This window comes from Carassius gibelio, chromosome A6, assembly GCF_023724105.1.
Source record: "Carassius gibelio isolate Cgi1373 ecotype wild population from Czech Republic chromosome A6, carGib1.2-hapl.c, whole genome shotgun sequence".
NCBI lineage: Eukaryota > Metazoa > Chordata > Actinopteri > Cypriniformes > Cyprinidae > Carassius > Carassius gibelio.
In genome coordinates this window covers 27,890,283-27,915,120 of record NC_068376.1, presented here as the reverse complement: position 1 = coordinate 27,915,120, position 24,838 = coordinate 27,890,283, and the positions used below count along the sequence as shown (strand labels likewise).

General features: G+C 35.3%; 1 protein-coding gene across 7 annotated transcripts in view; it reads left to right on the top strand.

The window, feature by feature from the left end:
• LOC128015952 (receptor-type tyrosine-protein phosphatase T-like) overlaps window positions 1-24,838 on the top strand; it is a 247,730-nt gene that overhangs the window by 204,035 nt on the left and 18,857 nt on the right. For 4 of the 7 annotated variants that reach the window (XM_052600217.1, XM_052600216.1, XM_052600213.1 and 1 more), the window contains 6 exons: window positions 1,280-1,467; window positions 9,536-9,623; window positions 17,743-17,828; window positions 18,747-18,783; window positions 20,010-20,107; window positions 21,078-21,194. In XM_052600217.1, the coding sequence (XP_052456177.1) occupies window positions 1,280-1,467; window positions 9,536-9,623; window positions 17,743-17,828; window positions 18,747-18,783; window positions 20,010-20,107; window positions 21,078-21,194 (614 nt within the window). The remainder of the gene's footprint in view (window positions 1-1,279; window positions 1,468-9,535; window positions 9,624-17,742; window positions 17,829-18,746; window positions 18,784-20,009; window positions 20,108-21,077; window positions 21,195-24,838) is intronic. The other 3 variants (XM_052600218.1, XM_052600219.1, XM_052600214.1) reach the window with 1 other exon arrangement.

Below are 24,838 nucleotides of genomic sequence, written 5' to 3'. Positions count from 1 at the left end.
CTCTATTTAAAAAGCTCGTTAACATCAATAAACTGCTTCCCAGTCTTATTCTAATAAAAGAGAGTTTGCAAGGACGCACTGTCTGCATCTCAGTATATTGTTATGCATAAGTGAAGTCTGCTCTGAGCTGTGATTGAATGACACTCAGATAGCTCTCAGTAGTCGAGGTCTTAGCCGAGCTTTCAGGGGTTTGGTCTTGATTGAGAGGTATTAGTGCACAGTAAACAAAGCTGTGCTTTTTTGAGAACAACATGATATCCTAGACTGCTAATATTTGCATTTTCTTTGTCATTTTTTGAATGGTTTTACAGATTATGTAGGATCTGTGTGATGCAATTGGCTAGTTCCCATAAATGCAAAATGAAGTGTATTTTAGTCCTCGTCTGTTTGCTTTGAGCTCATCTTTATGCTAGCATACTCCAAAAAATCAAGCTTTGCATCACAGGAATGAAAAACTTTTTTAAATATATAAAAATATAAAGCAGTTATTTTAAACTGCAATAAAATTACACAATATTGCATTTTTATATAAATATATAAATGCAGCCCTGGTGAGCATTTTAAATGTGCAAAAAATGTTTTAAATGGTACAGTAGATCATATACACTATAGAAAATATTCTCTCAACATTTACAATCTTAATTATTCTAAACTTTTGACTAGTATTATATATTAGAGAGTTGAGGTGGTCATTAAATTTGTATCACATTTAAAATGTGTATTTACACTTTTATTTTTATTTATTTATTATTATTATTAATATAAAAAAATTAGCTTTGTCTAGGTTTGTAATTGAAAGCTTTATAATATCACTAGCAGTGGGGAAAATTTAGAAGAATCCAGTGTAATCTTTAGATGGTCTGAAACAGATATGCACTTTTCATTATAGCAGTTAAACCTATGTTGTAAATTATTGATTAAAATTTCAAAATCTTCTAGTGTTTCCATTTTTGCCTGAGGCTTTTACATTGATAGATTGTAACATACATGGGAGATTGTGAATCCAACAGGATGTAGAAATGAATTATGCCTTTTCTAGGTAAACTGTAAATGCTGCCCAATGGTACCTTTATGTTATAGAGTGATGGATTTTGTTTCATAACATAAAATAACCAGGACTGGTAGAGTTTTTTTTCAATTACTTTTATGTCATAAATATAGGAAAGTGCAATCCAGGGTTGGTGCCTTGCTTGCCTTGTTTGGTATCAAACCAGCAACCTTCCAGCTGGCAATTGAAAATTGTGATGGTACTCAAGGATTGTGAATTGTTCCTCCACAGATGGCAGCCACAGTGAGATGTCCCAGCCCTCGATGACCATCCAGACGTACCCATATGGAGGCTGTGAGTCGGTGGAGATGTCCTACCAGGCCGGCCAGTTCCAACCGGCCATCAGAGTGGCAGACTTGCTCCAACACATCACCCAGATGAAGTGTGGGCAGGGTTATGGCTTTAAAGAGGAGTATGAGGTAAGAAGTCTTGAGCTTGAGGGACTGACATCAAGAAAAAATAAGAACAGAACTTTCTTCTATGAACAGAGTAGAAAAAAGAATATTGATGCTGAGCTGTTTGCTACATTTAAAGAGTGAAGCCATCTTTATGTGATACTTTCCTGAAAGTCTTTCTCTCTGCTATAGCTCTCAAATATATTTTGCTTGCTTTTTAGTTTACTAAATTTGAAGTAAGATCAAGTCTATCTGCAGTAATTACCACAGCCGTGCAGCTATGAAATTTGCTTTTGCCTCTGCATGCACAATAAGCCCAAGAATGATGTGGAATGAATCTTAAAACGGTTTTATTGAGAGGGTTATTAAAATGTCAAACGTTTTTTTGTTGTTTGTTAATCACTCGATAATGAGTGATTTTGCTAGTGCCCTGTCTTTTTTCATATTGTTTTATTTCTTAAACACATTTGAATAACTAATTGAAGTGCCTCTGTGATTATTAAAGGAAGCAGGTCAGTGTCTCGATGACATGCTGGCATTTTGTACAGAAAAGGTCGTGTGAGATAAGAAGCGCTTCTTGAAAAATCTGCCAACACAGTGGACCACAAAAGACCAAGCCCCCATGATAATAAAACCAATTATCTTTCACTGTCTAAACCTTTATTAGTAGGTATATTCAAAGACCTTTGAGTCAATAGTAAGTCATACTCAAGATTTTTAATAAGTATGCTAACCTCGGGTTATCTCTGCAGTCTCCAAACATGATCTGCTCTAATAATAATTTAATAATACTTTAATAGAAACTCGCTTTAATAGAACTTCTTTTCACTTAAGGTCACCAACATTGAAATTGCATCTGTATGATGGTTTTCTTTGTCGTTTGAAATTAAAGACACATTTGTATCTGTGTGTGTGTGTGTATGTGTGTGTGCGTGTGTGTGTGTGTGTGTGTGTGTGTGTGTGTGTGGTCTTATTTTTCTCTGTTTTTAAGGTACAGATTTTGTAATAGGGACCGTTTTACGATTGGGAAAGCACAAATTGACATCGTTGAGGCTTTGTTATTTTGTTTGAATAGCGCTAGAGGAAAGATGCTGCCAACAATAGAAAGATATGCAATAAACTTTTGATAAGGTCATTTATTTTTCTTCTAAATATATTTCCTACAAATAGTGGCTTTGATTGAGCTGCCATGTAGCAGTTCCAGCTTCACTTTGTGATTTGTTTTCATTAAAAGGATAGTTCGCCATCCAAAAATGACAATTCTGTCACCATTTACGCACCCTTATGTCATTCCAATCCAACTTTTTTTTTTCTGGGAAACGCAAGCTTGATGTATTATTAAAGAATGTACTGGCCGCACTTGTCCTTGCAATTAAAATGAATGTGGACTGAAGCTTTAAAGCATTAAAAAGTACCATAAAATAAGATACTGAGCTACACTTTATAATCTTCCAGCCAGAAGTATGGAAATAACTAAGACTTTTTGATGTTTCCAAAAGAAATATCTTATGCTCACCAAGCCAGCATTAATTTGATGAAACATGCATTGAAAGGAGATTTTTATATAACATAAAATAACTGTTTTCTATTTTGGTATATTTTAGAATGTAACTGTTGTCAAAGATGAATTTTCAGCATTATTACTTCAGTCTTCAGTGACACATGATCCTTCACAAATCATTCTAATATGCTGATTTGATGCTCAGTTATTTTTATTTTTGTGTGATCAAAAGACCAAAAAGACACAAGGTGCAGCGCTAGTGTGTTTGCTAGTTTCAGTCCGTCGCCATTCGCATTTTCCCATCCAGCGCCACGTTGTTTAATTAGCAAATGCATTTGCGCTCATTTGTGCACCCATGGGCATGCTGGTCTAAGAAACAGGTGTGTTCAGGCACATTGCTGGCGCATTGCTATTTTAAGGAGCTGAAAATAGACTGTGCCATAGACCAACCTGGTCTAAAGTCCGGTGCAATTTTTATTTAATTTTTTGTTATTTAAAGAGTGTCCATGCTGCTTATTTAACACAGGGACGCACAGCAGAACACAAACTTGCCAAATATAAAAAATTACAGGATTACAATGGATAGGTTTTTTTTTTGAAGGCTAAATATATATATATATATATATATATATATATATATATATATATACATGCAGAAGTCTCCAAACTCATCCTTTCTAATCACCCTACTACTTGCCTGCTTGATCCTATTCCATCTCATCTCTTTCAAGCCATTTCTCTTGCATTTGTATCTGCACTCATTCACATCATCAACACATCCCTCCACACCGGTGTTTTCCCCTCATCATTTAGACATGCTCGTATAACTCCACTACTTAAGAAACCCACCCTCAACCCATCTCTTTTAGAGAACTACAGACCAGTTTTCCTTCTTCCTTTCATTGCAAAAACACTTGAACGAGCTGTGTTCAACCAAGTCTCTACATTTCTCACACACAACAACCTCCTTGACAGCAACCAATCTGGCTTCAGAATTGGACATTCAACTGAGACGGCCTTGCTCTCAGTTGTTGAAGCTCTAAGACTGGCAAGAGCGGAATCCAAATCTTCAGTACTTATCCTGCTTGATCTGTCCGCTGCTTTTGACACGGTTAACCACCAGATCCTCCTATCAACCCTACTGGCAAAGGGCATCTCAGAAACCACACTTTAATAGCTTTTAATAGACTTTTAAATTAAATGTTCCCTTCTGGTGGAATGACCTGCCCAACTCAATCCGAGCAGCTGAGTCCTTAGCCATCTTCAAGAATCAATCTCTTTCATCTTCATTTGACCCTCTAACTTTAGCAATCACTATTCTAATTCTATTCTTAAAAAAAAAAAATAAATAACTACCTTGGTAATCTTTTTGTATTTAGTTTTTTTTTCTGTATTGTGTGTGTGTGTGTGTGTATGCACATTAAGAGAATAGGGACAACCCGTTTAGACCATGCACCCAGGCACGTCAACCGTTTTTCCATCGTAAAAAAGTGGATGCACCCTGAGTGCACCTGCGCCGTGCGCTTTACACTTTGCATTTAGATCGTTAAAATATGCCCCGTAAAGTTTTTTCTTTTAATTTGAGAAATCAGAATTTTTATGAAAAATTACTATTTCAAATATTTTTTCTCCCAGATGAGAGAAATAGTTTGTTGTAGTAACTACTGTAGTATTATTATACTTTGAGATTATTTGTAAAATGGCAGCAAAGCTGTGATGGCATGTTCTTAAACATTTTGTTTAGAATTCTAATATGAAATCTGGTCTGGAATCACTTATTCTGAACTCTTTGCTCACTGATGTAGGAATACTCTCAGGTAGGCTATTAAAGGAGAGTACTGTATGAACAGTCAGCAGAGAACTTTGCTTGAGTATAAGTATGAATCATATTTGGCACTTTATTGTGTATTCAGACACAGTCTTGATGGATGGCTCTGGCAACAAGAGACATCAGTGAATTAGAAAGGAAGGGACACTCTCTGTATCCAAATTTTCAATCATCTAGATTGAAGGCATCTTTAAAAGGGAAACGACTGCACTTTTAAAGAAGAGACTCTCATTCATAAAGAATGACTCTGTCCGTCATTCATCTGATTTATTATTCGGAGATACAAAATAACAAATTGATCTGCATGTTGTTTAGTGTCTATTCTGTCCAATTTATTTATTCACAATTTCATTTGTGAATGCCAGAAATAGGATAATGCATGTCCAACCTTGAAGGAGATCTAGATGTTACAGAGGTTTGTCCTAACTATTAACTGATCATTTGAAGTGTTATAATAGGTTAATTTTAGTTCAATTTTCAGTTAATTTTAGTGTTGCAATAGGACTAACTTAGCTTTACTGGCTGCTTTAGGCCGTCTGAAATGTAGAATTAAGCATGAGATAGATGTATTGCTGGCAGCTCCTGCCTGTCATAGGAAGTCTGATAGCACCAGACCCTGTGCCTCCATGTTTAAAGGGTCATTCATCAAGGCAGACATTTTTATAACGCCTTTTTGTTATCGCCTCTCTGTTCTACCCAGATTTGCCTCACAAGTTTGCCTGCAAATGAAGTTGGCAGCTTTTTGCATCAGCTCATCTCTATCCTTGCCTCCGAAAATAAGTCATTTTTCCTAATATGCAGTGAAGGAGTAGAAACTCAATACATTTACACTGAGTTGAATGGAGTGTTTGCTTACTGGCTTGTGACTAGCTGATATGAGCGAAAGCACATTAGGAGCAAATACTGCGTTCCCATAATGCATGTTTTACTGTGAATTTGGAGGTGGTTTTTACTGCAAATGAGATTTTAATGTTACTCGTACCCAATAATTTAACTTTGCTTTTTAACCCTTTCAAAATATGCTAATTGGCTAGCAAATTAAAATCCACTCATAAAATGCTTCATATTTGGACTTGAGCATCAGTAGACAATCTGACTGATTTATTTTAATATTTTAATTGAATGTAAGTTAATATGTTGCTATTTTTAATTAAATTAAATAAAATCTAAATATTTAATTCAATATATTTTTATTTATTATTTTTATTTAATTGAATATGTAATAAGCTAAGTGGCTATAATTATATATATATATATATATATATATATATATATATATATATATATATATATATATATATATATATATATATATATATATATATATATATATATATATATATATTAATTATAATGATTTTTGTTAAATCTCATACATTTGAACTAATTGAATCTATCTTATTTCACAGTTTGCACAGTTTATACAGTGTTCATACTTTTTAATTGTTTACTTTAATTTAGTTAGTAATTTAATTTATTTTCACAATTCAGAGATTTATGCTGTTAAGCAATGTAAAATAATTACTCTTGAAAATATTATTTAAATTGTCAAATAAATGCAAATACTTCAGAATAAACAATTTAATATTTCTCACTTAAGAATATTCAGTTTTAGTGCATTAGTACAGTATATCTTGCATCTTTAATTTTATGCGATATGTAAAGTGGAACTAACAAATAGAGTTGAGAGAGAAGGAAAGGAGAGGGATGAGATATGATGGACAGGGAGTGATGCAGATCTGATCATGTTGGTAAAAGCTGATGACGGCCACCTGTGTGTGTATGTCAGCACAATCGCATCATTAATTTCAGCCTGCCAGATGTGTGATTCTGCATCTGTGCTCACATTAGAGAGAGAAGAAACAACGAGAAGTTCACGGTACGTATAAATATGGAGAAGGTTACAGTGGCCCCATAAAGTATTTGGACACTTAAGTCAACACTTAATGTGTGAATGTCATTGCATTAGATAACAAAATAACAAAAAAGATGAAGAGTAGAAAGTGTAGCTGCTGAAGAGCATTATGAAATGTTTGGAAGTGTGGGGTAGGAAGACGTCTTAAAGCGTGTCTGCTGTCTTCGTGTCCACACACACACACACAGTAAACACGCCTTCACTGTCTTCTCATCACTTCTATAAAGTATTAATAATATCGAAAACAGAAGATCAGAAGATGAGAGAGGCTCCAGTGAAGACATTTTTGGAGGGTGGATGAGGAATCCGATACAGAACAAATGAAAAATAAGTTTAGCTCACTGCCAGAAGACAGGAGTTTAAAGCTTTTCGTGCAGCGATTCCCTCCGGATGTCTCAAAATGTATCATTAAGAAGCCTTCAAACAGTTTTAGCATCACATTCTGTCAAGCAGACAGAGAGGTTTTCTATAACTGACTCTGTTACCCTGACTATACTGTGATTATAATGAGAACATGGGCAGAGTTGCCAGATTCCAGGATCCCTAGCCATGAATGTGACTGATTTATTGGAAGGGTTGCCAGATCAGATTTAATTCACACATGAAAGAGCATTTAAAAAAAATGAGGCTTTGAAAGGTTTCGATTTTCACAGGTGCCTGATCATGTTTAATGCACATGAAGGAACAGTACAGTAGAGATGATACAGTCCGTATGTTCAGGCTTCTATGCTTCACTAGTTCCAGATGGGATCCATCGTACAGACATGGGAGAGAAAAACAGTTCTTCTACTTTAATGACCTCGTCGGATGCTGAGCGATTTAACCATCCAGAACAGTCAATTAGTTGAAAAACAATCTATTTAGTGACGCATGATGGAAAACATTTTTTATAATAATTTTTATTTTTCTAACTTCTAATGTTAATTTTGTTGGCTATTTAGTCTTAGTCCCGTGTTACATGTCCATGTTGGATTTTATCATATTTAGTCAACCTTATCCTGTTTAGTTTTAGTCGACTAAAGTCGACTCAACATTTTAGTCTAGTTTTAGTCAATGAAAACTTGACATTTTAGAAATAAAATTCTTATTAATTAACCTTACAGCAGTATTAATTAAATATTTGGCAGCCATTTTTCATTTAATCTTAGTCTTACTCAAATGTATAAAATGGTTAAACTGATCAAAATAATTTTTGCTCAAAATTATAATCATAATGATTGTTGCCATGTGAAAAATGCATTGTGTGTTTTACAATATCTAGTGTACTGATTTATTATAGGCTTTTTATTATTTAAATTAATACCAAAGACTTATGCAATCACTCTGTCTACATTATGAAAACTGCTAAAATAAAGGAAAAATATTATAACAGTGAAATTCCAAGTTATTCCACTAATTCCAAATGACAATAGCAATAACCTATTTCTCTATTAAAACAACAGCAGTTGAGTAAGTGCGTTTATTCAGCAAACACAATCACAAACTATACAGTCAAGATCTCATGACACACAGACCGCCTGAAGGAAGACTTTCATGTAGATCGCTAAACTCCAGCTTGTTTGTTGGTGTTTCATTTCATATCTTCTGCAATGAGGAGTGAGTGTGTGCGAATGGTTGCCAGATTCTGCCAAAATACCGGGCAGAGAATGTATCCTTATAACAGTGAAGCTTTGATTTCGGGGAGTTGATCTTTTGATATCTGGCCACTCATTTAAGCTCGCCTAGTAGAGGCATGTAGAGCAGTCCACAATAACACTTTTGTCTCCTTTGTTTGATGAAAATAAAAAGGTTCATAGTTTTCATTAACACTACTAACTTATCTTATTTTTGTTTTATTTGTTTTCTACTTTTGTTCATATAACATCACAGTTCATTATGTGATAGTATTTTTAGATTAAGTACTCATCATTTATTTAATTACTTACTTATACAGTATGCTGCTGCATTAATAGAAGTACCAAAAAGCAATACATGGATGGATGGATGGAATACAATTCATACTATAGATGCCATTCATTATGAGATATATAGTTACTGACATTATATTTTCCTAAAAGATCACTGTTAAAGTTAGATGAAACAGTGGCCGAATGAAGTAGCCTGTCATTTGGTTTGAGTTAAACCCATTTAATTTTACAAACTAATACTGAATTTATAATTAATTATTTGACTGACGGTGTGCAAGCTCATGTCAATAACACTACATTGTGAAAATCTAATGAATTTTCTGGTGATCTTTTGGATGTTCTAACATGAATTTGAATTCCGCTTAAATTTTTCCTGAGAGTGGAAAAAATAAAACAAATAGAGAATACACATATTATGAGGTCTGTGAATGAACTCGATTTTCTATGGTTGATCTTTCATAGAGACGTCTTTTAAAGATAGACCATCCCCCCTCCAATTCATCTTTAAAATGTGCTTGTTTTGAATCACTTTGTCCATGAAGTCTTTCTTTAATGCAGACCACTGTTTCTTTAGATCTCTCACAGTAAATGGCTTGTCTTGTGTGTGCTGGACAGGATGAAGATTGCACTGCTGCTTTAAGTGGCCACCATTCAGTGCTCTTGTTTGACATTTCAGAGTCTTGTCTTTGACCCAAGGCTAAAGATTAAGTCTACAATTACCAGACCCTTCCACACACACACACACACACACACACACACACACACACACACACAAGTCTTTCAGTGATATCAAGGGACAAGAGGCACCTAACTTGGCCTGTTATTTCTGAAAAGTGTGAAAAGTTTGACTTGTATGTTAGCTATCAGAAATGATATGCATATGTGTGAAAGCAGTCTCTGTAATGGATGAACATGTTGAAATATTCTTGATTTGATTCCAGGGTCTGGCCGAGGGACAAACGGCACCATGGGAAACTGCCAAGAAGGAAGAAAACCGCAACAAGAATCGCTACGGCAACATCATCGCTTGTGAGTACTGAAACAACAAAGAATCCTAAATAGTATTTAACAAAATTCCTAAATCAAATTCTGGGTTTCTTTCACCTTGATAACTGCACCTCACACCTCAGCCTCACCAATGGCTGTAATTTTCATTATGATTAAAAAGTACTGTGGAAGTACTCTACTACGGCGAGTTATCAGATGGTAACATCATGATACATTCGACATACCTTAGCATATTCTTTGTATTTACAAGTTTAAGGTAAGACCACATCAAAAATTCACAGAAGTGCACAGTACCGACCACTTCATTAAAAAAAGTACCAAAAACTACCTTTTAACTACATTGGTACATGTAAATACCATGGAACTTGAATTTCGGTATATTTTTAAGTACCATAGTTTAACATAATCCTGTTTCACCATGTTCATATACCATGGAAGTACCATGTATACATGGTACACCAAGATATTTCAAAGAATACTTTTGAAGATGTCAAAACATGATGCTATTGCCAGAGTAGTACCATGATAGACTTTGGTAATTATTTTGCAAATATAGCGCCATTAAATGATATCTGGTTGTTGACATTATATTTCTTCTACAAGATTTAGTTGTCTCTGTCATGGTGCTCTTAAAATGAGATGAAACATTGGGCCAAATGAAATAACCTGTCAGTCGCTCACAGCCAGCGGGTATTATGATGAATTTGCTATTAGTTAAACCCATTTAATTATACAGGTTGCCAATGAAAACTGTCCATCAGGCTGTTCATCAGTACAAAGGATCATTTTATGTGAAAAAATGTGAAAAATGGAGATAAAGGAGATGTCTGCTTTATTTAACACCAGGTCCCTAGGAAGGTACCTTGCTTGTAACTGTGACATTAGCCTGTAGTTATGTGTAGCATTTAGTTTTTAGTTAGATGACTGCTTAAAAGCACCTAAACATTCTTATGTTTTCTAGAAGAGCACTGCAAAAACTCCTATATATATATATATATATATATATATATATATATATATATATATATATATATATATATATATACATATATATACATATATATATATACATATACATACATATACATATATATATATATATACATATATATATATATACATATATATATATATACATATATATATATATATATATATATATATATATATATACATATATATATATATATATATATATATGTATATATATATATATATATATATAGAATGTTTATATATATATATATATATATATATATATATATATATATATATATATATATATATATATATATATATATATATATGTTAGTGCTGTCAAAATTAGCGCGTTAACGCATTCGATTAATTTGAAATATTTAACGCGTTAAAAAAAAATAACGCAATTAACGCGGTTGCAGTTTTTTTATTTCCAGTTGTGGCCATGTGTGTTCAACGTGCAATGAAATATGGATAAGACCAAGGAAGGACTTTTAGACGGAAAGTTTCAGTATTACTCTTCAGTCTGCCACAAGAAACATTACTCTTCATTTAGTCTGCCACAAGAAACAGCAACATTAAAATCATGAACTCAAATGTCATTGTTTAAAAAAAAAAAAAAAAAATGACTGTAACAGTGCGTAAATCAGACCTTTCTGTAACGCTAACGTTAATAAGCTTAAACGAAAATAACGAAATAATTGTGTAGCGGAGTATTTTTTGTACACAGTGCCGCGAACTGTCAATCACCCCTGTACGCGTGCATCACTGTCCTCCTCAGCTGCAGCAACTTGCGCTCTCTTTCTTCATCAAGCTTTAAAACAAAAAGGGGACAAAAATATCATATTGTCTTTGTGCATAGGCTATAGATTAATTAGATAAATGAATATCTAAATTTGTGCCCTGCCGTCTATGGTATTTTTTTAGAACTTAGAAAAAAGATGCTGCAGCCAATGAACAGCCAGCGGGGGCTGCAGGACGACTCAACCTCCGCAGACAGTTTTTAATGTTTATCATACAATAAATACTCAAGATTTTGCTTTAGTATAACTCACAACGCGTTTCACACACCTTCTCCGGCCACGTTGAGTTGTTGACACTTAACAGTGGGAAAAGCGACACATGCACTATTCACTTGTATAACTTAAGGGTGAATGGGTAATGTAGTTTCTGCTCTGGGTGGGATGAATTAGGAAGCTTGCATTGTGAAGGGCGCTCTGAAAATCGGCAGTGCAGGTAAAAGATTAAAACCTCTATTAAAACAGATGTCCAAATGAGCGTACCGGTACGCTACAAGCACGTTCTGGGCGCACGGAGAGGTGGCGGTACGCTCAAGAGCTATATTTGGAAGTGGCTGTACTGAGTACCGGTGTGTACTGGCCCACTTAAAGCACTGGCAATGACTATACTTTGGAATTTTTTTGCAGTCCACTTAGAATTCAACATGGAAATCATTTTTGTTTTTTATTGGCATTGATTGTTTTGAAATTCAAATGGTACTTACATGCCTGTGTTTTTATTTCTGTAATAAATATGGCTTTCAAGCCAACAGTTAATTTGGAGGATATTGATGGTTTATTGCAGGTATGTTGTTTACATGAGAAAATCTGTGTTACAAGTTAAACAAAAATTCCAATAAACAATCATATTTTGAATTTAAATAGTTTCTTTGTCTTGAGTTTACATTAATTATTTACATTTTACATTTACATATCCAAAAAGTTTCAGTCTTTTAATTGCGATTAATCGCGATTAATCGTGATTAATTTTAAAAATTTGTGCGATTAATTAGTTAATTTTTTTTAATCGATTGACAGCACTAATATATATATATATATATATATATATATATATATATATATATATATATATATATATATATATATATATATATATATATATAGCTTTAACTCATGGCTAAATTTAATATAACCAAATGCATTGCATTTGGACTTGGATAATGGGTTTTTAAGTAACTGAAAAATCTCTAGTCGACCAGTCAAAGGAGGGCATTGTTTTGTGAAGCATTTCATTATGTGAATGATAGTTTAACCACCCTAAATTGGAGCGATGTCTTACAAACTGAGCCAAGAAAAAAATTAACCCACAAACAAAATTGGCCATGCATCCCTTGATTAACATTGACAATTTATAGGAGATGAGGAAAGCCATTTCAATTAGAGACATCTGTCTGGTCTCGCTCATCTCTTCAGTGTTTAAACAGCCAGTGTCAGCCATTCAAGCCCATATGGTCATCTATAATTCACGAGACTCTACACCCAAAATAAACTGTTATTGGCAAACATTTACATATCAGAGAACGAGGGTGGGGGAGTAGGAAGAAGGCTCGTATTTACTCCTGCTCGCCATCGAAACCAATTTCTGCTTCTCTGTGTACGCTAAGATTTTTGTATCTTTTCCAGATGATTCCTCATTAGTATATTTCGTCAATTATGCTTGGGAGGGAGGTATGTGCACATAGCAAGCATACTATGATTTGGCACAGGCTGTTTGACGGATGCGTGCTCTGTTTGGACTGAGATTGCAGGAAATGCTTTGGCAGCAGGTCTGAGAAGGAACAGATGAGTCACAGCATACCTATGGGTTTTATCCCAAAGCAGAGGACAATGACATTACAGAGAACTCAACAGAAAGAAAAAGAGCAGAAGGTTTTTAATGGATTGGTAAAAGAGGACTTTGAGTGCCTGCCTAAAATTATAGTATTTTTACAGGAATTTGATGAATCTCAAATCTCAAATCATCCTATGTACATACTGTATATAGAGCTTTTGTTTAGTTTTTTTAAGTTTGTCAAAATGCATTCTGGGATTGCCTTGTCCTCGGCTGATACATTCAGTGTTACCTTAGATATCATGAGGTGGGATAGTAAAAGGCATAGTTCTCCCAAAAATGAAAGTTCTGTCGTCATTTACTCACTTTCATATTGTTCAAAATCTGTATGATATGTCCTAAAAAAGATATAAAAAGTTTTAGTGTTACAGTAAATTGGGTTCAATGTTGTTTGGACCCCAAAGTTCTTCAAAATATATATTTTGTGTTATTTTTGTTGTCACTTTATTTATTAGCTCTACTTTAATTTAATTTATTTAATTTACTTGTAGTGCATGGCAATTTCAACTAAATTCATAAAATTCTCATATGATGCAATTCATGTAACGAGCACCAACATCACGCAACCATCCCATGAAAAGGGATGAAACCCCCAATGGATAGCCAACACACATTGGCCCATTATCCAAACTGTCACTCATTTTAACCTGTTAGTATCAATGCCTTTGTGGATCTGAGGTTAAAATATGCAGGGTAAGGCACCTTCTGAATACTAAATATCCAGGTTGTTCATTTTCATTAGTCCAAACACAAAGGAAAGTGTGTCTTGGTCTTTTAAGTGCTCTGAATGCATGGATATGTGTGTCTGGATGAAGACACCTTCTCATTTCTTCTCTCTGAGTTCCTCAAATTCTGACATTTATTCCCTTCACGTAGTGCTGCCAGAATCCTCAGTTTGCCTTGAAGTCTTTGCGAAAAAAATTCTCCTCTGATGTATTGACCAAAGCTGGAGTATTAGCATTCACATGAGCTGTGTAGTGTATTACACTCTCGCTTTTGTTTGTTTATCGTCATCGATTAATGCTCTTAACCAAGAGTAAACACAGTCATATTCATACCTCATTTACATTAAAATGATTAGTCGATTTAGACATCATCAATATTTCGAGGTTGCTCTTTCATAGCTCAGAAAAGCTGTCATGCTTTATTCGAGAATCAACGTTTTCATTTTGATGAGAAATGTTTATATTGAAATTCCACTTTTGACTGGTGAAGTCAAAAGTTTCCGTGAGACTTCTAAATAAAAACATTCAAAAAGTGCAAAAGGCCAGCAAAAGTCTCCATGCATTTGACCTCCATTAAATCCCATTACTGGTTATAAAAAACGAATTGAGAGAGTGATGTTTGTATCCTTTATCTAATTATATAAACTAATAGGATCACTTCCTTACAAAATGTTGCGTATAACAGATGGAAGTTCATTTATTTAATAAGAATCCTTGCATATGTTGACAAATAGATCCTTTTTATTGCCGTTGGTGCAAATCAACCCTCCGAAATGAATCCTTTTCAGATTAGGATGACACTTGTCCTGACACCAAGCTCTCAAAGCTCATGCGTTCGCATAAACACTTCTGCTTCTTTCTAAAGCCCTCTCAGGTAGACTTCATGAGCAAAGCGTCTTATCCCAGAGCGGATGGAAATGGATTAAACTGGATTAGAGTGCATTGCTCTCACGCCATGAGGTGTGTGCGACAGTACTCGGCCCATTTGACACTGGAACCTCTTTTCTGCCAAGCAGGGATTTAATAGGCTGTTCAGGTGTATAATGCACTGGGGCAAGCTGACAACACACTGAGGTTATATAGAAGAGCAGCGGCGAGGACAAAAGCTTGAGAGCGCTGATTAATAGACTGCTGACAATTTGAAGGCAGTACTGTTAAACAGACAAAAGTACCAAGTTGTTCTTTTTGGTATTTACTTTTAGGATAAGATACAAAACGATAGAGGATTTTTAATGTTATCAGTGCACCTGAGATCCACTATGCCAGAGATTTTAGCCTAAAGCTGCATGTGTTGTTTTTTGTTTGTTTATTTGTTTGTTTTAACCGTTGTTGTTGTTGTCGTTTAATGATTGCATAATTAGAAAGTATTTGGAAACTGTGATGAGTTTGAAAATTATTGAATTTCATGGCACTGAAATATCTTAGTGACCTTGAAAGTCATTGCAAAAATGGCTCAGAAAGGGAAAGTTAGTTTGGAGAAAAGCTTGTGCAGAATTTGTTTGCAGATGCTTCTTCTATATAACTGAATTTATTTCTTTGTCATTCATTCATTTTCAACATATTTGTTTTTCCATTTCACACACTTCTTAAAATGTTTCAGTGCTTGATTTCATTTGAATAATGTAAAATATATTGGAATCTTTTCGTTAAAAAGCTGCAGTCATGCTGGTTATCAATATCAATATATATATTGTTCTGGATGTGTACTAATGTGGTTTCAAGGGTGTTCTGGAGGGTTGCTTGGATGTTGTTATGGGGTTACTAGATTGTTCTGGATGGTTTCTAGGGTGTAGCAATGCAGTTGCTAGGATGTTCTGAGTTGTGGTCGTTGATATGCTAGCCAGGGTGTTGCTATGCAGTTACTGTGTTTTGGGGTGTTGGTGTTGATATGGGGTTTCTAGGGTGTTATTATGCAGCTGATAGGAAGTTCTGGGTGGTGGGTGTTGATATGGGTGTTGCTAGGGTGATTCTATGCAGTTGCTAGGGTGTTCTGAGTTGTGGACATTGATATGGGGTTGCTAGGGTGTTGCGGTGCACCTGATGCTGTGCTCTGGGTGGTTGTGTGTGTTGATTTGGGGTTGCTGTGGTGTTCTTTGTGGTTGCTGAGGATGTTGCAGTGACATTTCCAGGGTGTTCTGGGGGATTTCTAGGATATTACTATGTGGTTGTTATAGTGTTGTAGGTGGTTGCAAGGACATTGCTGAGATTTACTTGGATGTTCTGGGTGGTTGCTATGGCGTTGCTAAATGTTTGCTTAGGTGATTTCTAGGGCTAGATTGGTGAAGTGTTCTGGGTGGTTGCTTACTGGCCCAAGTCAAAAAAGCAGCTCAATATGAATCATGTCCCCAGTAGAAAACAGTCTAAGCATTGAAAAGTAACCCTAACCACTTAGAAACGTAATGGCACACCTATGCTCATTTAACTGCAGGACATGAGGAATCACCAACTCATGTCTGTTCCGCATACTGTGCAGAATTAACACAACTTTGAGGCAAACCCTACTCATCATCATGTCACTGTAACGTTTGTCATACGTGTCTAAACAGGTCACCCAGACATCTGGATAGTTTTACAGGCTGACTCAGAACTGCTGTACCAATGCATCACGGCACTCTTCTGTAGTCTGGTCGTTCTCTCCCAATTAGAGCTTTGTGTCTGGCCCCTCACTGTGGAGGAGATCCCTGCCGAGCGCTTGCTGTTATGACAACTGACTCAGTGGCGTCTAATTAGCCCCGTCTCTCTCTCGCTCTCTCTCAGCATCCCTCTATTTCCCTCTGTTCTGCTTCACTCGCGCATATTCCCATTTAGGGAGCAGAGAGGTCAGCAGACAGACCAAAGCACTGGTGAAAGACAGCTGATGTTTGTGAGGTGAGCAAGAGAGGAGCAGCAAATAAAGTCTGAAGTTAAAAAACATAAGCTGGTGAATTTTGAGCAGACAGAATAAGAAACACTGCAGGTTTGGACAGAAAGGAGGGGCTGTCCAAAAGTAAACAACCTTCACGACCCACTTGCAACTCAAGACACGGACTCACTTCTCCTCGGAACAAATGACGGAGAGAAATCAGGAGGGATTCTGCGGAGCTGCCTGCCATCAGAGAACATCCGCTAGCTTGGAGTCGACATGCCTCAACTGCACATTTGCATTCTCCATGTGATCAAAGCAGAACGCCACACGGGTTTGCGGAGCTAGTGTCAGACCTTTCCTCTACCCCTCCTCTCTTTCCGTTTCCACCTTCTTCCACTTTTCCAGAAGTGTTGTCATAATTGCCAAGACATGCAGCTTTACCTTTCAAGGGAGGAAAGACTCGGTACCCAAGCTAAAAGTGTTTATAGTGAAGTGTTTATAGCGAAGAGAGATGAAGATTGGTGGTTCTGGAGAAATTACATCAATTACATCATTGGCCAACTGTTTATCCACTTTGTTGGATGGGAAAATGGTTGGATTCTTATTGTCAATTCCTAGAGTGCAATGCTGAACTTGGAGCACCCAGACTTGAGTTGCTTAGAAACAAGTACTTTTTTAAGAACTGTTTCTCATCATTATAGATGAAAAAAAAATTGTAATTGTCTTCCTCATGCAGAAAGTTATGTTGAGGTTTTACAACTGCAAATTAGCAGAAATGTTTGTAGAGTTTGTGATTTTTCTCTGTCCAAATGTATTTCCCACACAAAACTCTTGCTTGGGAAAATGACATGCACACAGTACAGTACAATACAGTGCCATTGTTTCCTGGCCAGCTCATGCATATATAGCTCCCCTTTAAAGTGTATGTTTAACTTTAGACCGGCTCTTCTGTGAATATTTGACCCCACAGACGATCACACTCGTGTCCGACTGCAGCTGCTGGAGGGAGACCCCCACTCTGACTACATAAACGCCAACTATATAGACGTGAGTATGACACATTATATATACATACATATCTTTATTTCTTTTTAAGAAATTCAAATATGTTCATTTAAATGTGTATATAAAGGATTATACTTTGTTAATATGATATTTATTAACTCATTATTATTTTATTATGAAAAATATCATTCATTAAAATGATCTAAAATATGGTCATACAGAATAAGGCAGTAATATGTGCTTTATAAGTGCTAATAAACAGCCAATATGGTAGTAATATGCATGCTAATAAGCAAACTAGTTAATGGTGAGAATTGGTCCTTAAAATAAAGTGTTAACCTTTAAATTCTGTGTATTGTGTAACCACCTTAAAACTTCACTCTTTGCTGTCAAAGAAGGGCTTAGTTTAATGCAATATTTATGTGATACGCTCCTGAGAGCCTTGCTTATAATGAATGAAGGATACAGGGGATTTCTGCAAATTACTCTAGCAAATGCTCCATGTCCACAGCGAGCGAGAGCTCAAATGAAAGTGCTTCCTTGGCTGCTCCAAATCCACTAACTTGATCTAAACACCATAATGACACAGTCAATATGATTGTGATCATTACAAAACGAGACGTAAACACGCGTGGGTATGCTTCAGCGCAAGGCTTTTCTCCCCGCAGCAGCTATAATCAGGCCACCCAATCTCATTTCTGATAATAAAACAATTACCAGCTCCGTTCATAAACCACAGCGGTGCTTTAAAGCCTGACATGAGCAAGGCTACACTGGTCACCAATTTGTTTCACAGTGGTTAAAATACGAGAGAAAGGTGAAATTACAATGTCTCATTGAGTGAATTGGATTCAAACTAAGTTTACTTTAAGCAAGTTAATTGTTGCATGCTGTTTGTGCAGGTATAACATTTTTTTCATTTGAATAATTTTCATCCTCCTTTTTCATTCTGTTTCCCAGGGCTACCACAGACCAAGGCACTACATAGCCACACAAGGTAATTAACAAAACACATAACAAATGCACAGCATCAGAAAAACCAGAAGTCGTCTTCTGACCTGAACACATTCTACACATCATATCCAAAATATAAAGCATAATTAATTAGACTATATGTTGGCTTTTGATTGTTAGCTAAAAGTAGTTACAGTACAAGTGTACAGTAGCTTTTCTAGTTTCCGACATGCATCTGTCAGATATGCTGAGTCACATTGTTTGAGCATACAGTTTTATCATGTTGTGAATTCATTTTGCACTTCATACGCTTCTGATTTATAAATGAGGTTGTTTTTTTTAGATTTATTGGTTGTATTAGGGTAAAATGTTTGCAAATTAAGTTGAATGTCACCCTATTTGAGATCCTGTTTGTTTTTATGTAAAGCAAGCACTGCAAAATATCACCATAGCTCTGCTAGAAATAGTAGAAATTGGTATTAATATTTCATATTTTAAAAGATGTCACCCCCTTCATCTCAATCTATTTAGCTGTTGTTGTTGTCCAGTTGTTAGTGTTGTTTGCTAGTTTATGTATAGCTTTACTGTGGGAGGGGGGATATATGTTTTTAGGATTGAACGATTTGAGTAAAAATGTGGATGTTCAAACATGGATTTACCCTTTACTAGAACCAACTCACACCATAAAGAACAGTTTAAAGGAAGAGTTCAAAATGAACATTTGCTGAATATTTATACACCCTCAGGCCATCCAAGGTGTAGATGAGTTTATTTCTTCATCAGAACATTATAATCCACAATTACTTGTGGATCATTGTGAAGTTTGTACCAGCTGTTTGGACTCTCATTCTGACGGCACCCATTCACTGCAGAGGATCCATTGGTGAGCTAAATCTTTCCAAATCTGCTCTGATGAAGAAACTTATCTACATTTTAAACAAGCCAACGTTTCTTTCCCCTTGCATTTTCCCATAATATGCCCATAATATTTATAATAATGCAATATTACTATTAGTGCAAAACCAAACAAATAATGAATCAAAATATACTGTAAACTTGCAAAACAATACTAAGTACTTTAGGTTTTTTAACCTGCACTGTTCATCCATCTTCAAAAGAAAGAATAACCCATGATATACTAGTGTGGTCTGCGATGCTCTCTCCCTCAGGGACTGTCTGTGAATCCATAAGCAAACATTGCATCTTATTTCTAGTTGTTTTGTGAGTGTTGCGTGATCTTCTAAATGTGTACCTCCTCCTCTCCTGTAGGGCCCATGCAGGAAACTGTGAGGGATTTCTGGAGGATGATTTGGCAAGAGAATTCTGCCAGTATCGTCATGGTAACCAACCTGGTGGAAGTGGGCAGGGTAGGGTTCTTGTAATTATCTCTTTCCTTAATAAATATCACCGGATTAAGAATGTTATTTACGAAGCACTCCTCCAATTGCTACACATTTAACTATGCTCTCCCGGTTAAATGGAGCGCACATATAAATCTGTGAGGTGGGCGTTGGAAGTAACATCTAACAAGAAATCCATGCAAATGTGCAATTAGTTTCCACATCTCAAAGAATAGAAAATAGCAAGCACAGTCAAAGTTGTTGGTTCCATTCCCAAATCTTAGATGCTCTGTAAACTCTTAAAACATGTAGGTTCCTTATTGGCATCTATGGTTCAATGAAGAACCCTTATCATCCATGGTTCTTTATAGTGGAAAAAGTTTATTTAAATTATTAAAATGTTCTTCACACTACAAAAAAAAAAATAGTGTGAAGAACACATTTCATTTTGCTTTAAAAAAAAAAAAAGCATTCTTCTATGGCATATCTGTGAAAACTCTTTTAACCTTTATTTTTAAGAGTCTAAACCACTTCTCACAAAATATGCCAAGAACTCATGAGATTGACCCACCAAATAAATGCAAATGGAAAAAAAAGTATAAGTATTGCTTTATATACAAGGGAAACTTTAAACAAGTGATTCAAGCATTTTGGAGGACATCCTAAAATGGAGCCTAATGTGCACAGGTCCTTCACAATATCTCCAGCGAGAGCAGTTTGATGTCACGTTGAGTATAATTGAGAGGTGTTCACTGATTGGCTCCAGTGAATTCGGACCACAGGGGTTGTTCATTCAGAGATAGCATCCTGTCTGACAGGTGGCCAATTACAGCTCTCTGTGTTTTCAAAATGCCATCAGGGACTTGTTTAATAATACAGTTTCTGCAAATGCCAATTTGACTTAGACCTTGCTGTAAAATAGAGTAATACCCAGAGAAATTAAGATGCAGATGTTGTGTAATAATGTGTGTGTGTGGGTTCCTATGTGTCCATTAAGGTGAAATGTGTCCGGTATTGGCCTGATGAGACCGAGCTGTATGGAGACATTAAAGTGACACTGATTGAAACGGAGCCTCTTGCAGAATATGTGATCAGGACTTTTACTGTTCAGAAGGTAAATCCCCATCCTCCATCTACACTCATGTGAAATGTCTCATTGCTTGAGAGTTCTAAGTTTCCTTGTATCAGTGTACATGCTAAAATTCCATGTAATATGCCTATATGTAATGTAAGAGATCATGTATATCCAGCCAGCTGGGGTCTTGTATGACCCCGAAGGGGGTTATTATGTGATAACAACCGGCTGGATGTACATTATCTCAATTATTACATGGCTACTTGCCACATAAGTAAATAATTAGACACAAAATATTGATTTGAGTTGAAATATTTAAACGCAAAGCTTCCGCAAAGAAAAGAGTTGCTAGCAAACGGCAAGTTCATACTAGACAGATATTTAAGGGAAAGAGTGCAGTCAAACCACTTATTATATGACATTTCACCACATAAATAATAGAGGCAATAAAAAGTATTGATTTAAGATGAAAATGTTTTAAAATCTTGCCAGTTTGTTAGTTATATCTCCTAATCCACTACAGTGTACTAAACAATCGTGGCAAAATAGCAGTAGCTGCGTTTGTGACTGACCAATCAGAATCAAGAATTCCACAGAGCCATGTAATAATGAATGTTTTATAAATGATTTAAGAGTATTTATTGAAAATAAAAAATAATGTTAATAATAAAAACAACTAACAATAAAATCATTTCATAAATTAGGAAAAAATATAAATACGTATAATACATATATGTGACCCTGGAGCACAAAACCAGTCTAAAGTCGATCTAAACAGACAAAAATACATTGTATGGGTCAAAATGAATGATTTTTCTTTTATGCCAAAAATCATTAGGATATTAAATAAAGATCATGTTCCATGAAGATTTTTTGTACATTTCCATCTGTAAATATATCAAAAACTGTAACTATATCAAAACTTAATGTTTGATTAGTAATATGCATTGCTGAGGTCTTTATTTGGACAACTTTAAAGGTGATTTTCTAAATATTTGTATTTATTTGCACCCTCAGAGTCCAGATTTTCAAAAAGTTGTATTTCAGCCAAATATTGTCCATAACAAACCATACATCAATGGAAAGATTATTTATTTGTCATAATGTATAAATCTCAATTTTGACAAATTTACCCTTAAATATGTGCATACACACATACTGTATATATACTACATATGCAAGTATTTAAAAAAATATATTATTTTAAAACGAGTTATATATATATATATATATATATATATATATAGTTTAACAGTTTCTCAAGTACATTAAAAATAAACTTTTTAGCATTCTCTGCATGCATCTCTCTGTTCAGTCTCATGTTCATCCTTACCATACGAACCATCAGCTTGTGTTAAAGCCCATAATGCATCTCTCACTCAATCACTTTTATTGTTGTTAGCATACATGAACAGCTTGATGTCAGATCATGCATAAATTTAAAAAACACAACCACAATGTTCTAACAAACAAACTTTATGAGATCTTAACGTAAACCAACAGACAATATTTTGCAACAAAAGCAAATGGCAAAAAAAGCTCTCAGGAGCGGGTAGAGTTTTGTTGTTGAGTGTTGTAATCCAAACGGAACAGATGTAGGAAAGCTCTGAAAGTGGGAGAAATTAGTGTTTGTGAGACGTTTTTGAGGGGGAGAATGTGTATGGAACAGCATGTCATCAGCAACTTTCTTAAATCACTCAATCCATCTGTCTCACGAGGCTGCTGCCTTTCAAACGCTTTCAAACCTCAACTCTGAAAGAGAGTTGTTAGGGTACATGCTCCTCTCAGCCCATAGTTGTGCTTCATAATGAGTGGGAGCAGAAAATGACTAGAGATGTTTTCTGGTTTCTCTTAGACAGCAATGAGATCAAATGGATATCAAACAGGGTCTTTTACTTAAGTCTCCTGATTCTCAGATATTTCTCCAGAGAAAAGGAAAAATCTTCTGAAATTTAATGAAAACATGTCTGGGACACATTTCATCCCCAAAACAAACAAACAAACACATTTGTTTTTTTAATTATTTAATATAAATTGTATATTTATATATTAGTATGTTATGTATATATTATATTTTCTAAATTATATTTACATTAGGAAATTAACCCAAATTTAAGGACCATTTAAGGGTATTTGTTTGTTTGTTTGTTTGTTTTTGCATCGTGCCACAATTAAGGACACCCTTCCAATTTTCTTTAATTGAAAAAAAATGTATTTATATATTTACATGTTCCTCTTGGAGAGGTCTGTGACACAAATCCCACATACTGCAGTATTCTAGATTTCAAATGTTAAGAAAGGTATTATTAATATTCAGCTTTAGATGGATTGGTAAACTCTTCCTTAAAGGAAAACGCCACCGTTTTTCCATATTTCACTATGTTCTTTCCTCAACTTAGATGAGTTGAAACATACCTCTCCTGTCTCAGTGCATGCACTCAATCACTGTAGCGTGTGGCGCCATTATGCTAGCATTTAGCTTAGCATCATTCATTCCTTAGGATCCAAACAGGGATGGGCCACCAAACACTTCCCATGTTTTCCCTATTTAAAGACGGTTACATGAGTAGTTACACAAGTAAATATGGTCACACAAAATAAACAGTGGCCATTTTCTAAGTGGATAAAAAATGATAACTATAATGTATGGCGGAAGAGCACTTTGCAGCACTTCGACCTCGAAACAGTAATATCATCACTCCTGAGTGCTCCTCTGCCATACATTATAGTCATATTTTTATCCACTTAGGAAAATAAAAGTATGTTTTGTGTCCCCATACTTACTTGTGTGACTATTAATTTAACCATCTTTAAATAGGGAAAAAACACGGAAGTGTTTGGTAGCTTCTGAATTCATCGCTGTTTGGATCCTAAGGAATGAATGGTGCTAAGCTAAACGCTAGCATAGTGGCACTGTGCACTACAGTGATTGAGTGCACGCACTGAGATGGGAGAGGTACATTTCAACTTGTCTAATTTGAGGGAAGAACATAGTGGAATATGGAAAAACAGTGGCATTTTCCTTTAAGACCATTTTTGAGTGTCCTTATGTGTCTAGGTATGGATTGCATTCATGGATTTCAATTGCTGGACATCAGAGAGTTTTTTTCCGCTATCTATAGCAGCTTAGTTACACACACACACACACTCTCCAGACACACACACACAAGCTGCATTAAACGTCTATACAGGTCCTCACTTGGTGGTATCAGCACCTCCAGGCACGGATTATGGCGCTCTCAATCCCAAATTATAATTAAAAGCTTATCAGAGCATTAAGTGTTAGTAAGGAAGTAATGGGGGAATGTACTATAACACAACACGGTGTCTGAAAAGCTTCAAGACTCACACAGATCGAACCATGCGTGTAGTTGTGCAGTGGTTCAGACACTGACCATAAGGCCCTGACTGACATTTCATCATATTTTCTGCACTAATTTTAGGGAAGATCACAAAGTTCTGAAAGTTGTTTTGCTGTCCATAATGTTGTTCCCATGGAATCATGGCATTTAAACTCTATACACTCACAAAAAAAAAATGTATGTATATATATATATATATATATATATATATATATATATATATATATATATATATATATATGTGTATATATATAATAATAATTAAAAAACACATGGTATCAATTGTTATTGACATGCATTTATTGGGTCTTGTAATTCTAG